This window comes from Embiotoca jacksoni, unplaced genomic scaffold (assembly GCF_022577435.1).
Source record: "Embiotoca jacksoni isolate LCO1_2020_lvr unplaced genomic scaffold, fEmbJac1.0.p SCAF_10, whole genome shotgun sequence".
In the NCBI taxonomy this organism is placed as follows: domain Eukaryota; kingdom Metazoa; phylum Chordata; class Actinopteri; family Embiotocidae; genus Embiotoca; species Embiotoca jacksoni.
The window spans coordinates 13,447,067-13,460,759 of NW_027185230.1; the positions used below are offsets into that span (position 1 = coordinate 13,447,067).

Below are 13,693 nucleotides of genomic sequence, written 5' to 3' on the forward strand. Positions count from 1 at the left end.
GGAAAGAAGAAAGGTTGTATTAGAAGAAGAAAAGTCCACTGTAGTAGTTAGTGTTGGGACAGATGTAAGAAATCAGAAGATGATGAGAGTAAAGTCTTCGGAGGCGAGAAGGATAACGAAAAGTTGAATTACCATTTTCCTGACTAGAAAAGAGTCGACTCGCGCTGGAAACACTCTTGCCGATATCTGCGAGAGAGCGCAAGTTGGACTTCTTGGTCTGGTGACGATGCTTCCGTAGCAGCGTGTACATGACCTTCTCCTTCAGGTCCGCCTTCAGCTGGCCCGTCTCGATCTGGTTGTCGGTGATCGTTTCTGTTAGAGGGACACATTGGAGATCAAGAAACATTCGAGAAACCCTTCGAGAAGCCTTCGAGAAACCCTTCTTCAAGAAACCTACAAGAAACCTTCGAGAGACTTTTGAGAAACATTTGAGGAACCTACGACAATGTTGGAGTTCTTGGTCCGTGGTCGACCCCACTTACCGACGACCTGCGGCAGCGTGGTGGCCTCCAGGTCAAGCATGATGGTTCCCTTCTCGATGCACATTTTGAGTTCCATCAGGCTGTGTAAGGACAACGTGGCCACGTGAGGCTTGCTCCAGCGCTCGCCGCCCTTCTCCACCTTCTCCTCGAACTTGATCCATCTGGACGGAGGAGGATACGAGACACAGGAGACGGGAGACATGTATTTACCAGTCTGGACTGTCTGTGTGTGTGTGTGTGTGTGTGTGTGTGTGTGTGCGTGTGCATGTGTGTAATCACGGGTTCCTGAAAGTTAAAGGTCAAAACACGAACATAAATAAAAGCACAGAACAGTGGCTTTATAAGTTTATGACAAAACAAAAGACTTCGAACAAACGGCGACAAGATCGTTTCTCTTTTCTTTACACAACATCCTCACGGTGTTTTGAATTGGTCACAGCTCTCAGGGTACGAACAGGCGATGCAGGACACCAGAGACATAAAACCATAAACCATTAGACTTCACGAGACACTGGAACGGCGACAGTCGTCCGAGACTTTCAGACCATACGAGGCTCGGTCGGAGAGACAAGACTTTGTTATTTCCGCGGATAAGCTTTACCTCGAAGGTAAGACTGAGGACAAGGAATCTTTTTAATAATAATGCCTCAGATGTCACCGTGACAAAAGAGCCATTCTCCTGAGGCCACGAGGATGGAGTTTCCTCTGGGGATAGAGTAACCCCCTCTGGCTGTGGTCCACACGCCTGTGACCGGTCGTCTTGCTGGGAGACGAGCTCGGCCGCGGAGATGCGCTTTACCTTAAGGAGTTCATTCATATTCGCTTTTAAGCAACTTAGACTTTCTCCTCCCAAAAAAAAAAAAAAAAAAAAGACAGGACAAAGACTTACGCTTATCAATAGTTTGCAAATTTCTTATCATGAAAATGTCCATATACAGCAAAAAGAACACTCTTTTCACACCATAAAAAGGTGCAAAAAGAATAATAGGATATGTGATCGGGAGACAGTTTTAGTCACTTTGATACCTCTTTGTAATGCTTGGTTGTACTTACATTTATAACCATAACATGCGCTAGACTTTATATAACAACATCAGACTTCATGCTTCTTCTGGAGCCACAAAAGGCTTAAAACAACCTCGGGGTGCTTCTGTGACTTTGTTGGGAAAATCGGAAGAGATCGATTTTATTGAAGCCATTCCAGGAAAATTTGAAATATTTTCAATTGTTGGATTGGATTCATTTATTAAGGCATAAAACCTTAATAGTTAAAGTGCTAACAATTGATAATGTCTCCTTTTTTTTTACCCGTCAAAATATTGCTACTGGGTTTTTGCCCTGTTTGCTATCTTTACCGTGCGTCTATCAAACTGTTTCACCGGCACTGCTGTGGCTCAAATGGTGAAGCAGGTTGTCCACTATTCGCAAGGGTGAAAGTTCAATCCCTGGCTCCGCCCACAAACTTGGCAAAGTGAAACATTGAAACCCCAATTTGCTCCCGCTGGCAGGTGTGCACCTCGCATGGTAGCTCTGTTGTTATTAGTGTGTGTGTGTGTGTGTGTGTGTGTGTGTGTGTGTGTGTGTGTGTGTGTGTGTGTGTGTGTGTGTGTGGGGCAAACATTTCAAAGTGCTTTGCAGACTGCTAGGATAAAAAGGTTAACGTAAGTGCGGACACGTTACCCTTTTCATCTCCAATGCTAAAACTATCTCAGTTTGATTTTCTACTTTTTCTGTCAGCTCTGTTGTTATTAGTGTGTGTGTGTGTGTGTGTGTGTGTGTGTGTGTGTGTGTGGCAAATATTTCAAAGTGCTTTGCAGACTGCTAGGATAAAAAGGTTAACGTAAGTGCGGACACGTTACCCTTTTCATCTCCAATGCTAAAACTATCTCAGTTTGATTTTCTACTTTTCCTGTCAGAGTCAACACAGAAATGTTAACCACGTAACACGTGGACTTTCAACACTGTGTAAAAGACTATTTTTACTTCGTTGAAAGGTTCACACGCTTCAGTCAAAAAGTTCCTGAGTTCATCAGCTCTCTTCTGGTAACATGACGTCTTGTTCTCATTATGTGCCTTTTCCTGCACTCACAGAACAGGTACTACAGATCGGAGTCAGATAAGAGCAGACTGGGAGTTCACTGAAGGTACAGCTTGTTTTAGTAGACACAAAGTCAGAAAGGGATTGTGTTCCACTTACGGGATTGTGAAGCAGGAAATTTCTAACTACACTCACTGCCAGCGGATATTTTTTTAAGTGCAAAAAAAAGGGCGCGGAGGCCGAGAGAACTCGTGCGAGGCTTCGCAGGGCGTTTCAGCTCACCTGGCCGTCTCCTTCCACTCCATCTCCTGCCCGTCGACGGACAGCAGCTCGTCCAGCTCGGTGAAGAGCTGAGGAGGCGGCGGGCCGTCGTCTTCCTCTCCCAGGATGAACCGGATCCTCTCGGCCGGAGATACTGCTGGGAGGAAGAGGCGAGTCAGGGACCAACAAATCTCAACAAAAATCTCTTTACTTGAGATGGCATCTGATTTTTATATGAAGGTCAAGTCACTGTTAAAAATGATAAAACAATCCTGGTGCTACTTAATCAAGCTGAGGTCAGAGGTTGCAGCGGCAGAAAATTGACATACAGTTCAACACTTTCCCTGATTGCTGTGACCCACATCTCTCAGAATCAATCAAAACCTTTAATTTTCGCCGAAATCTAACGTTTTAATTCTTTTCCATTTTATTAATGTCTTTTGTTAAATTTGATCTGTTCTCATGCATTTTATTTCTTTTGTTATATTTTTTTAGATGACATATTAACATGTTTTTATGTTCCTTTTATATCTGTTTTATGAGGAACACTGCATATAATTTTCTTGCACTTTTAGCTGCATTTCTTGCATGAAAGGTGCTCCACAAATAAAGTTTATTATTATTATCATCATCATCATTATTAAACACATGCTAATTTCCCAAATTGAGCTCAAAAGATGAGGTTGTGTAGTTGCGTGCATAGAAGACTCTTTTCCTCTTCAAAATATGAATCTTATAATTTCAAGAATGCTACAATCAACACCAAAAAACAAAAACAAAACAACAACAACAGAATTCAAGAGACGTTACACTGAATCATAAAACTGCAGGCTGCTTGAAGAAGCCGCAAATCAGAAGTGTGAGTTTTAGACGAACACTGATGCAGAAGTCTTTACATTTGTGTTTGTTTTTGGACATTTATGATCTGCGAGGAAGGTAAAAACCGCTCCTCTATTACATTCAGACCATGAAAAGAGCAGCGGTATTTAAAGCTGGAAGGAAGTACTTCGACAACACACCCTGACGAGAAAGAACTTTTCCGTCGCAGATAACTTTTTCTTCCTTCTTAGAAAGGCGTGCATCAGAGAACGGGGTCACGTTCATGTCAAGTTTGTCCAGATCCTTGACGAGAAAAAAAATATCACAGCTACACATCAGCGAGCTGAGTTCCCAGATTTATTATCCTGTGTGTAAAGGGTAACTCTTGCTAACGCTTCTAAGAAAGTTGTGCAACTGTGAAGCGGAGGTTAAGTAGCGAGACACTGGAGGCTATTTACGAGGCTTTCTTGAGTCACAGTACCAGTCGGGATCCCACAGGTTGATACCTTGACAACGTAACGGTGCCTGTAACCTTTTAATCCTTGAATCAGCACACTGAGCTTACTTTAGGACGGTTGTTTTTAAAATAGTACACTCGGTGCCGTTTCTACAAAGCTAATATAAGGCAGCAGCGTTGAAGGTCAAGGCCGGTGAAAATGGCTTTGGGATCCCGTCTTGTGCGTCGGTGCGTTCACGCAAAACAAAAACAAAAAGAGAGTTTGGCCCTCGCGGCCGCGGGGACCTTTCTGCCGGCACCGACGGAAAACACAAGACTTCTTGACGCCACGTGGCGCGCCTGCCGCCATTCGCCCTCCCCGGGTCTCACGACCGGTGTTATGAATGAAAACCAGGCCTTTGTTGTGGTTGCACACAACTCTGAAGTGGACAGCTCCACAGGGTTTGCCAGAATCAACAGGATTACGGGGATTTAGATGGAGGGCAAAACAGCGGAAAATCCAACAAGTGGAGGCTCTGTTGTGTGCACTGTCGACCGGGCTGTGTGTTTTGAGTCGGGGCTTTTATTGGTCGTCTGCCACACTACCCACATATCAAAAATCCTGTCACCGTCATTCTTGCGCCACATGTTTATGTAAACGGTCGACCCACCGCTGTGACATTTTCACACGGCTTTGCTGCTTTTTAGGGAACTCGAAACCCTTTAAGTTTTCCATGCGAGTTTAAGATTTAACACAGATGGTAAAAAGGGAAGTAAGGCATGTCAGGAAGAGGCAACATGTCTCACGAGCCGCTTCAATAAAAAAAAAAAAAAAAGGGCAAAACTCCAACATGAAATATCTTTGCATGTGGTTTACAGCCTGAATGTTTATCCCAACAGCGGCTGGTCGGACAGTCGGGACTGCCCTCTCATTCAACCTCACACGACTGTTTACAGTTTGAGATCCTCTGCAGAGATACAGTAGGATGAGAACGTAGGAGTCTCTGTCTGTTTGTGTGTGTTAGAGGGAGCGTTTAATGTTTAAAACCTGCTTCTGTGTGTTTGATTTTGGTTCCACTTCTGTCCTGCCACCCGCTGATTTACAGTCTGATAGAAAGTCAATGGACGAACAACCAGCAACACTTTTGGTTTTTACATAAAAGTCGGCGAGTTTAAATCGTGACTTAACATCGATGTATTTAATGCGTCTTTTGTTGTTTCCCTGCTGTGTGTTATTGTAAAGTGCTTTGGGACCATGTTGCATGGCAATTTCAATAAATATTTCAATTTTCAATACAAATGCATCCGTTTTCCTAATTTTCATTGATTTATGTATCGTTGAATGGTTGTAAAGCTCTTCAGCAAATACTTAAACCCAATTAAAAAATTGCAAGCGGTGATATGCGGGCCCCGGCACCTGCGCCCGTCGGGGAGCCAGCGGGTCGAGGGTGGGCGTGGCCGCGGATGGTTACCACGCCCGATGCATGTTGCCACGTTTCGTGAGGTTTCGGGCATCCCTTGATCTTAAAACGTCAACTTCCCTCGTCGCGGCGAACCATCAAACTTTGCCACATCGCCGTAGCGACGAAAAAACATGCGGGCTTCTCAATATATCATCATCAAGGTCTGAAGGCTCTTCTGACCTGATTTGATGTTGATGTGACCAACCAGCTCGGAGACGCATGATAGAATTTAAAACATGTCGTTTCCTGTTGCCGGTAAGTGGCGCTCAGACTATGACCTAATATCAGCATGCAGATGTCCCTTTTAATAAATCAATTTTCCCGTCTATTGTGTAAAACGGTGTCCAAGTGTTGGAAAAAAAATGTTTTGCAACTGATTGCATTGCGTAAAAAAGTATTCTCCTTTACATTGTTTACCAACAGTCTGCGCCAACGTAACCAAAACTCTACATGACTCCTTCAGCATACAGACGAGGCCCTATGACACGTGGATTAATGGTGAGCAGAGCCTTCGTCATTTCATGGCACCTGGGGATGACGAAGCACACGGGCCGGTTTACGCCCGAGCATGAGGTGTAACAGGGGATTAAAGCGTCAGAGGACAGCGGATTACTCGACCGCTTGTCTGTCTGTGAAACGACAGCCTACTGCGACCCTGGCATGAATACAAATCCCGAGGTGTTGGAGGAGGAAACTCTTCCTTATTTTTGACCTAAATATACTTCATTCATTAGTTATTGTCACCTTTATGCTCCGCTATATTAAAAACCTGACTAAATCTGTCTTATTGCGAACATTTCAAAGCCATTATCCGACTAATGCCGAAGGAATCTACTATATAGAGTTCCTTGTCGTAGCGTTAGGCTGTAAACAGCTGATAAAACAGGTGTAAATTCCTGCAGACTTTCTCTCCCATACTGAGTGTCTAACTTGTGATCGCAAATTCCAATATTTCCAATGCACCGACGCATCTAGTTTCGCCTAATTCTTTCTATTATGACGCAATTAGTAATGCAGCAAGGTTTATCAACCCTTCTGTCAGGCACGAGTTAAGTTTCCCCACGATCAGAAATAGTCATCTGAGCCTGTCACCTCAGGCCACTGATTGTGGTTTTAGGACGGCGACAAATCACAGGCTTATCCTGCCACGACTTATCCCAAATTCAGGTCGTATTTTTTTTTTAAATAAGAGCTTTTATTTGTGGTGTCTTGCCTCACAAACTATTTTTTGCAGTTTCCCGGAGTATCTGCTCCACCGGTTTATGTTATCTAAGGGTGTTGCTCAAAAAAATGTACTCCCACTGCATTCACCATTCTCTGATGTGCAACCATGAAAAAGTGCCTTTTAGTCTCATGTGTGCTTGCAGGCCAAGGAAAGCTACTCTTTTTTTTTTTTTTAACTCTACATTTGCAAAGGTTGCCGTTATTCTTTTTCCTTTAGCACTTCATGTCATTAGAAGAATCACTCAGGCTGCCTCTGAACTTCACATATTAGTTGAAATACCAGTTTGCCTGGATCCCTGCAGCAGCCTGCAGTATGCGGTGCTGCTGTCATTGTCCACACACGCCATGACGAGCTTCTTTTCTGTTCTTCTCTAACTGTTACCTCCCACCAGTAGCACCACCCTCCCATTAAGCCAGTTTCCAACCAGGACCATTTAAAAAAAAAAAAAAAGGTGAATTCCAGCACTCTAAATGATAATTGCACATCTTGCAAATACCAAAGTTAATGTTTGGGGATCTTAAGAAAACGTACCCACCCACGAGGTTTGTGCGGAGCCTCCGTACACTTTCTATTGCCTATTTTCCTGTATACAGATGCTAAATCATGACGTGCCCCCTAAAAGGCTGTAGGTTTAATTCTTTCCCACCTGTGTTTCCACATTGAAAAAAAATTTCTCTTGTTGTCCAATATACACGCATCTCCACTTACAGAGCCTCTTCGAGTTGCTCTCGGAAACAATCGGGGGATTAATGGTTCTAGCATGCCCCTTTTCTAAGCTTCTCGGGAAAGACATCTGGTGTGCTTTCCCTGCAGCGGGAGTAAGATTCCTGTGATCACAACAATCTTGATGTGCCTCTTAATGTGCATTTTGCATCTCCGACCACAAATGTTTATTTTGTGATGTTAGATGATAGCCATTCAGGATGCCATTACCTGACGGATAATTTCACACATTTGATCTTGAACCCGTTGAACCCGTTGAGCCCGTTGACTCCTCGTTTTTTTTTTTTCAGTGTAATTTCACTCCCTTCACTTTTAAGCTCATATCTTGTGGCTAACCATTCATGCTGTATCTTGTTTTTTTCAGGACGGTTTAGGTTATTCAAATCTTTCATCAATAAAATTGATAATAGATAGAACTTTTTTTATATTAGCCTTCATATCAAGGAAATAAAAAAAAATAGTCTCATGAAATTATGTTTTTACATGTAGCCTCACCATTGAATATTGTCAGTAGAGATTGCTTTGTATAGTCATGTAGAGGAGATTGTCTTGAATTTGGCAATATCTGAACCATGTTTGTGGGACACTCGATGACTCAGCAACTTGAAATAATATGAGCTTAGTGTTTGATTGGAAAATAAATGTCATGAATGACTCCGGGTGGCCAAACCAGTTGCTCACACTCACCCTGTAATATAAAACTCAGCTGTAGTTTAGGCCTACAAATATGTTGTTTTTGTTATTGTTTTTTTTTTTTCATAAAACGTGGGATGTAATGTCAGCCTTGCATTGGAGACAATGCAGAGGTCAGCTGTGACTTCAAAACAGCATCACCAGAAAGGGTGAGTTCTGCTGTTTATTTTGATATGCAGCAGGTTATGAAGGAATCGTGACTTCGGAAAATATTCAATCAAAAGTAGCGGGTGTGGAGATGGACGCAGCGCTTCATGCAGAGTGTGACGACGATTTCATTTCGATGCAACTTTAAAGTTGATTATCTCTGGGACGCTTCGTCACACAGGCGAAGCAGACATTATTGGAAAGCTCAATTTGTGCGGTTTCATAGGATATGTGTTGCATGTCTCTATGACGAAGACCCACGGCGCCGAGAAGAAGGGGTGGCAATTTTGGGTTCTACGGGGTTAAATGTTCTTTCATTGCTCTTCTCAGCTCGGAGATCGTTTTACACCACTTCATCTATCCTGTGTAAAATCTTAATTTCTGTGTTTCCCACCTCTTCCTCCCTGCTTGTTAGCGTCTGAGAATCCTTCCTCAACAAATCCGTACCCCCCTGAGTGCTGCGTTAATCGTCAAACTGACAGATAATACCCCTATCTGTGGTTACTTTACACACTTTAAGCCAATCCAGTGTCATTTTCGGATTAGTACTCGGCATGTTCCCGTTCTCCTTGCTCCATTAATTCTGTTAAGTGTAGGTTTCTGCTTGGAGGACTTTTTTTTGTTTCGCTTTCTTGGCAGCCACCCCAACCCCAGCCCACCCTAACCCCACCTGGCTCCTCCTCCTCCTCAACTACAGAAGCGCTGATATCCTGTCGTGGGCTGTGATTTGTAAGAGAGCTGCTGGACTTTACGAACAAGCTCAAGGCTGATTTATCCACTCGTGAAATGTCCCAAGATATCGTCACCAAATCTCTCAGTTTCTGTTGTTTTTCGGCAGAGACTCACTGAGCGGTTTGAGGATGTTGGCGGTGGACTCGTCCACGTTCTCCCCGTCCAACTTGCACCCCTCGGCGCTCTGCTCGGGCCGCTCCCGCTTCTCTTTGTGGCTGGACTTGCGTCTGTGGCGTCGCCTCCGCTGGTAGCTCTTGGGAACGTGCACGCCGATGTACACGGTGTGGTGACCTGTTGCGGCACGACACAACAGGGAGGAAATGTATTGATCAGATGTTACATTCACAGCTTAAAAAAAAAACGGGAAATCACATTAATCCTGAACGCTGGTAATCTTCCACACAAGAGGAGGACGGGGTCGTGTGATGGATGAAATGTTTGCTTTATCTTAAGGCTGCTTTAACACACTTTTGTAGGTTTGTGCTGGAGTTGAAACTGTTAAGTTGGTAATTTGTGGTTGTTGTTTGCTGCCTCAGGAAGACAAATTAAATGAATGACAACTACTTCCTGAGCAGCAGCTCATAGAGGAAATGATGACTATGTGTCTCCAGGAAGTCATTAGACAGAAGGAGAGGGTGAGAGAAAACTACACTTCTTCATTCACCCATAAACATGTCTTTTAAAAGATATCTTTTCACCCTTCTCGGTGGTCAGTCTAGAAAAACCAAAGTGCACCTGAGGCGGACGCAAAACAACAAACTTCCACCTGACTCCCCGTGGAGACACGCAAAAAGGATCTTTCAGCCGCTGCATACACACAAATACAGATTGACATAATTCACCGAGTGCTGACGTGGTTTCCCTTTGTGTGCAAGCTTAAGTGGCGGTTTGTGAAATATGCTAACGGCTCAGAAAAATTCATGTGGGTGTCTCCAAAATAAATTTGTGGGTTTTAGTTGACAGCCAGCAATGGATAGAAGAAACGCTTTTCCTGTACAGAAACGCCAGCCGATGGGACACGTTAAAGCTCACGATGTGTCTGTCTGTAAAGTAGTAGCTCCAAATTAATCAGTAATCTCACCTTCCACTTCCTCTTCATCGCAGATGTGTTTGACAAAGGCCGCTCCTCTGTCCAAGACGGCCTCATCCTCCATTCTGCAAGACAAAAGACGAAAGTATTAAATAAGGAATACTGAATAGGACAGTGTGTTGTGTGCTTGCAACAATTGTGGGTCCTACTTGAAGTCCGTTTGTTTGCCATTTCCCACAAACATCATCCGCAGAGCACTGAAGCACTAAAATATACTTCAAATTAACAAATGACACAACTAAATCTTCTGCTCGATTCAAACTCGGGCTGCCAAACCAATGCAGTGTTTTATTCTAATGATCCAACGTTTATGCCAAATAGAGCCAAATTCGTCACAATAAAACCCAATCCTGATAATGATTCCTGTTTACCAACTTCATGGACAACAATAGAAAAATAGAAACAGGATTGACTCCCTTTTTAAAGTAGAATAATATCAAGATGGGTCTATTTTTGACTTCCATCATCACACTCAGACCTGAATGTGACATTTTGTAAAAAAAATAAAATAAATAATTTTTTTTTTAAAGTAGAATGATTTAAAATGTGGTTTATTACTTCATCTTGCCTTTCAAGGGCATCAAAATTTCTGATCCTGAGGAATCACCCACATACGACCAAAATGTCACCTTCATGTTTTAAAAAGAGGTAGTGCATGTATAAACTTTGATCAGAGTAAGATAGACCTGCATAAAAAGCCGTTTTTTTTTTCTTTCTTTCTCAATGACAGTCGTAACAGAACACGCAGCGCACACCGAAGATTTTAGACACTTCTTCTTCAGCTTCATGATCGAGAGTTTCTTTTGATCATTCAGCCCAAATCTTCCTTAAAAGGTTGGGAGGAATGAGACTCCCCCAGTCCTGCAAAGTGTGGACTAATCCAGGCTCTGAAAGCTGGTTTTAGGCCTAAAAAAATAAATAAAAATAAACTGTCCAAAGAAATGAGGCTACCATTCAAATCTACTGTTAAAGTAGATTTAAGCCTGTACCTATTTCACTGGGCTACAAATGCATGTCACTTTCAAATTACTAGTCTTGGCAGGGCGGACCGCCCCACCAACATGACTTGAGTTAATGACAACGTGCCTACATTCTTTATGAGACTGTATAAAAAGAAAAAAAGTGCAATAAAAGCCTAAAATTAAGCTGTCAATGGACAAACCCTGACCTCCAACTGCTGATAATTAGACCAGAGTATCAGTATTTTATTAAACACACCCGACCTGTATGTACTGAAAGTGATAACGATGCTAATGCTATCAAACTACCATTCCAACCTGGACCTCCGGCAAGTAACGCGACGACCCATCCCGCCCTCCCTGACCAATTTTTTTTTAATTTTTTTTTTTAATCTAATCAGAATAGTTTTGTTCCACAAATAAATATTTGATTTAGGATGCATATCAATAAACACACGAAGAGTTTGCCACCGATTGCGGATAACGCAGCTCAAGAGATGAGGGGATGGGAGCAGTGTACAAAAAAAAAAAAAAATCTGTAAACAAACAAAGTCAGGAAGGATACAACTTGTTCCTCTGATTGCGCTGCGAGCTCGTCTGAATCTCCCCAGTGGATACGATAGCTGGACCTTGAGAGCGGTAGTTATAAAATATTACACTGATAGCTGAGCGAACGAGCGATGAAGAGAAGCGGCCGGGTTTGACGCCAAGTTTGCAAGGCGTTGCTAATAAACGCGATTAGCCTCCGAGTGTCTTGTTGCCCATTATTCTGCAAGAGAAGTAGAGTTCCCACACGGCACCACGTAGGCAGGGTCAGCGCTATCGTTCAGCTTCTCTTTTCCGCGATCTGTTTGTGCTGTGTCTTCCCCTCCAGGACAGAGCGTACACGACCAGCTTCAAAAGAGCTTGCTTGATTGTCACGCCGTTTTCTTTTGTGAAGATCTTGTACTACTGAAGCCAGGGATCAGAAGAGACACACAGAAACCTATGAAAACAAATTAGTGGGGCCTTTTTTTTTTTAAATTCATTCTCGCACAATTATTGTCCTTAACCACCCTCACCCCAACCAGTCGAGGCAGGTGGGCCTCTGAGCCTGGTTCTGTCGGAGGTTTCTTAATGTTAAAAGGGAGTTTTTTTTCCCCCTTCCCTCTTTCGGAGGTTTCCTCCAGTTAAAAGGGAAATTTTTCTCCCTCAAAGCGGAGTTTTTTTTTTTTCCCCCTCGCGGCTTACGTGGGAATTGTAGAACTGTTGAGTTCTTCTGTATAACGTTGTAAAGTTGTCAGTGTTTAAGTGCCTTGAAATAACCTGTGTTGTGATTTGGCGCTATACAAATCAAATTGAATGAAATATGGGAGATGTGCTTCAGGATCTTTCCAGGAACGCCGCTCAGTCTTGTCGCAGTTACATCCGCAGCAGGTACACCAGAGTGCTGGTGATGCTGTGTGTGTTTGTGTGTGCATGGAGGCAGGTCGTGTAACACACCGAGAGGGCCTTCAGAAAGCTGTCGGCCACACAGGAGAGCGGAGCGAGCTCATGTTTCAGGTTTACTGCTGTCCACGGAGCCATGTTTAATCAGTCCACGCCGGGGCCGCAGACAGGGAGACCCTGACGATGAGGTACACAGACACGCAGGGGGATGCGCACAAGAGTTCGGCATTCCCGTTTCAAAACGGGGGTGGAGGGGCTAAATGAAAGAATATGACCGGTGCGTCGGAATAGAAAAGCAGCTACAGAGATGATAAGGAACGTTAAATCTGCTCTTTGGCGATGTCCAAATGGTTTCCTGGAGTTGAAATCGGGTAGCTGAAAGCAAAACAAACAACAATAACAAAATCAAGCGCATAGCGTGCGTCTGAAATCGCAGGCCAGATAAGATCCTGTCTCTCTTCATTCACGTCGCTGTAAATGCAGGAAATCTTCTTGATCTTTTTTTTCATTTCCTGCCATGGCATACTCTGCCTCATTAATTTGAAAAAGAAAAAAAATAATAATAATCTGCAGCCGAGTGGATGTCAGAACAAGCAGATGCATCCGTCTCGCACTTGGTGAACTTTTCACGTCGCCTCGGCTCCTGGTGACCTCGCGAGGCCGAGTTAAACCCGGGCTAAACCGGTTCGGGATCAGGGATCATCCCCATCTTTTTACAGAGAGTGACGCACCCAATCCCACCGGCCAGGTTTTTACCAGGTGGGTGCCCTCCAGTGCGGTGAGAACAACAAGCCGTTCTCTGATGATTTATGAGCCTTCATGGGATTTTTACACTGAGAAACTGATCCTCCGGGAAACCCGAGGGTTTGAAAAGTGGCCTTAAAACATCTTTAGTCTTCTGACACTCTCTTTATGCAATAATCGATATACTCACTGCCTGTCGGCTCTGCAATGACTTTTGGAATTTCATCAAATCAGACTGTTTAATTGACATCACTCAGCGGTGCACACAAAAGATAATTTCAGACTCCAGTTTACAAACCCAGAGTAAGGAGTCATGCAAGGAAAATGAATGGAACAAAAAGAAAAAAAAGAGAAACATTTCCTTGTTGCAAAGCAGATGTCACAATCAATACAAAAGACAGAAGAATGAGGAATCAGTTTGGGTATTTACAGTTTTCTGCTGCCAAGGGAGGG

The 13,693-nt window shown here is 43.5% G+C and overlaps 1 protein-coding gene across 1 annotated transcript in view; it reads right to left on the reverse strand.

The window, feature by feature from the left end:
• Positions 1-13,693, reverse strand: part of LOC138209566 (electrogenic sodium bicarbonate cotransporter 1-like) — a 33,537-nt gene that overhangs the window by 18,579 nt on the left and 1,265 nt on the right. Inside the window, exons 2-6 of the mRNA XM_069168242.1 lie at positions 10,101-10,174; positions 9,134-9,310; positions 2,803-2,935; positions 483-643; positions 118-312 (exon numbers count right to left, since the gene is read on the reverse strand). Coding sequence (XP_069024343.1) covers positions 118-312; positions 483-643; positions 2,803-2,935; positions 9,134-9,310; positions 10,101-10,174 — 740 coding nt within the window. The remainder of the gene's footprint in view (positions 1-117; positions 313-482; positions 644-2,802; positions 2,936-9,133; positions 9,311-10,100; positions 10,175-13,693) is intronic.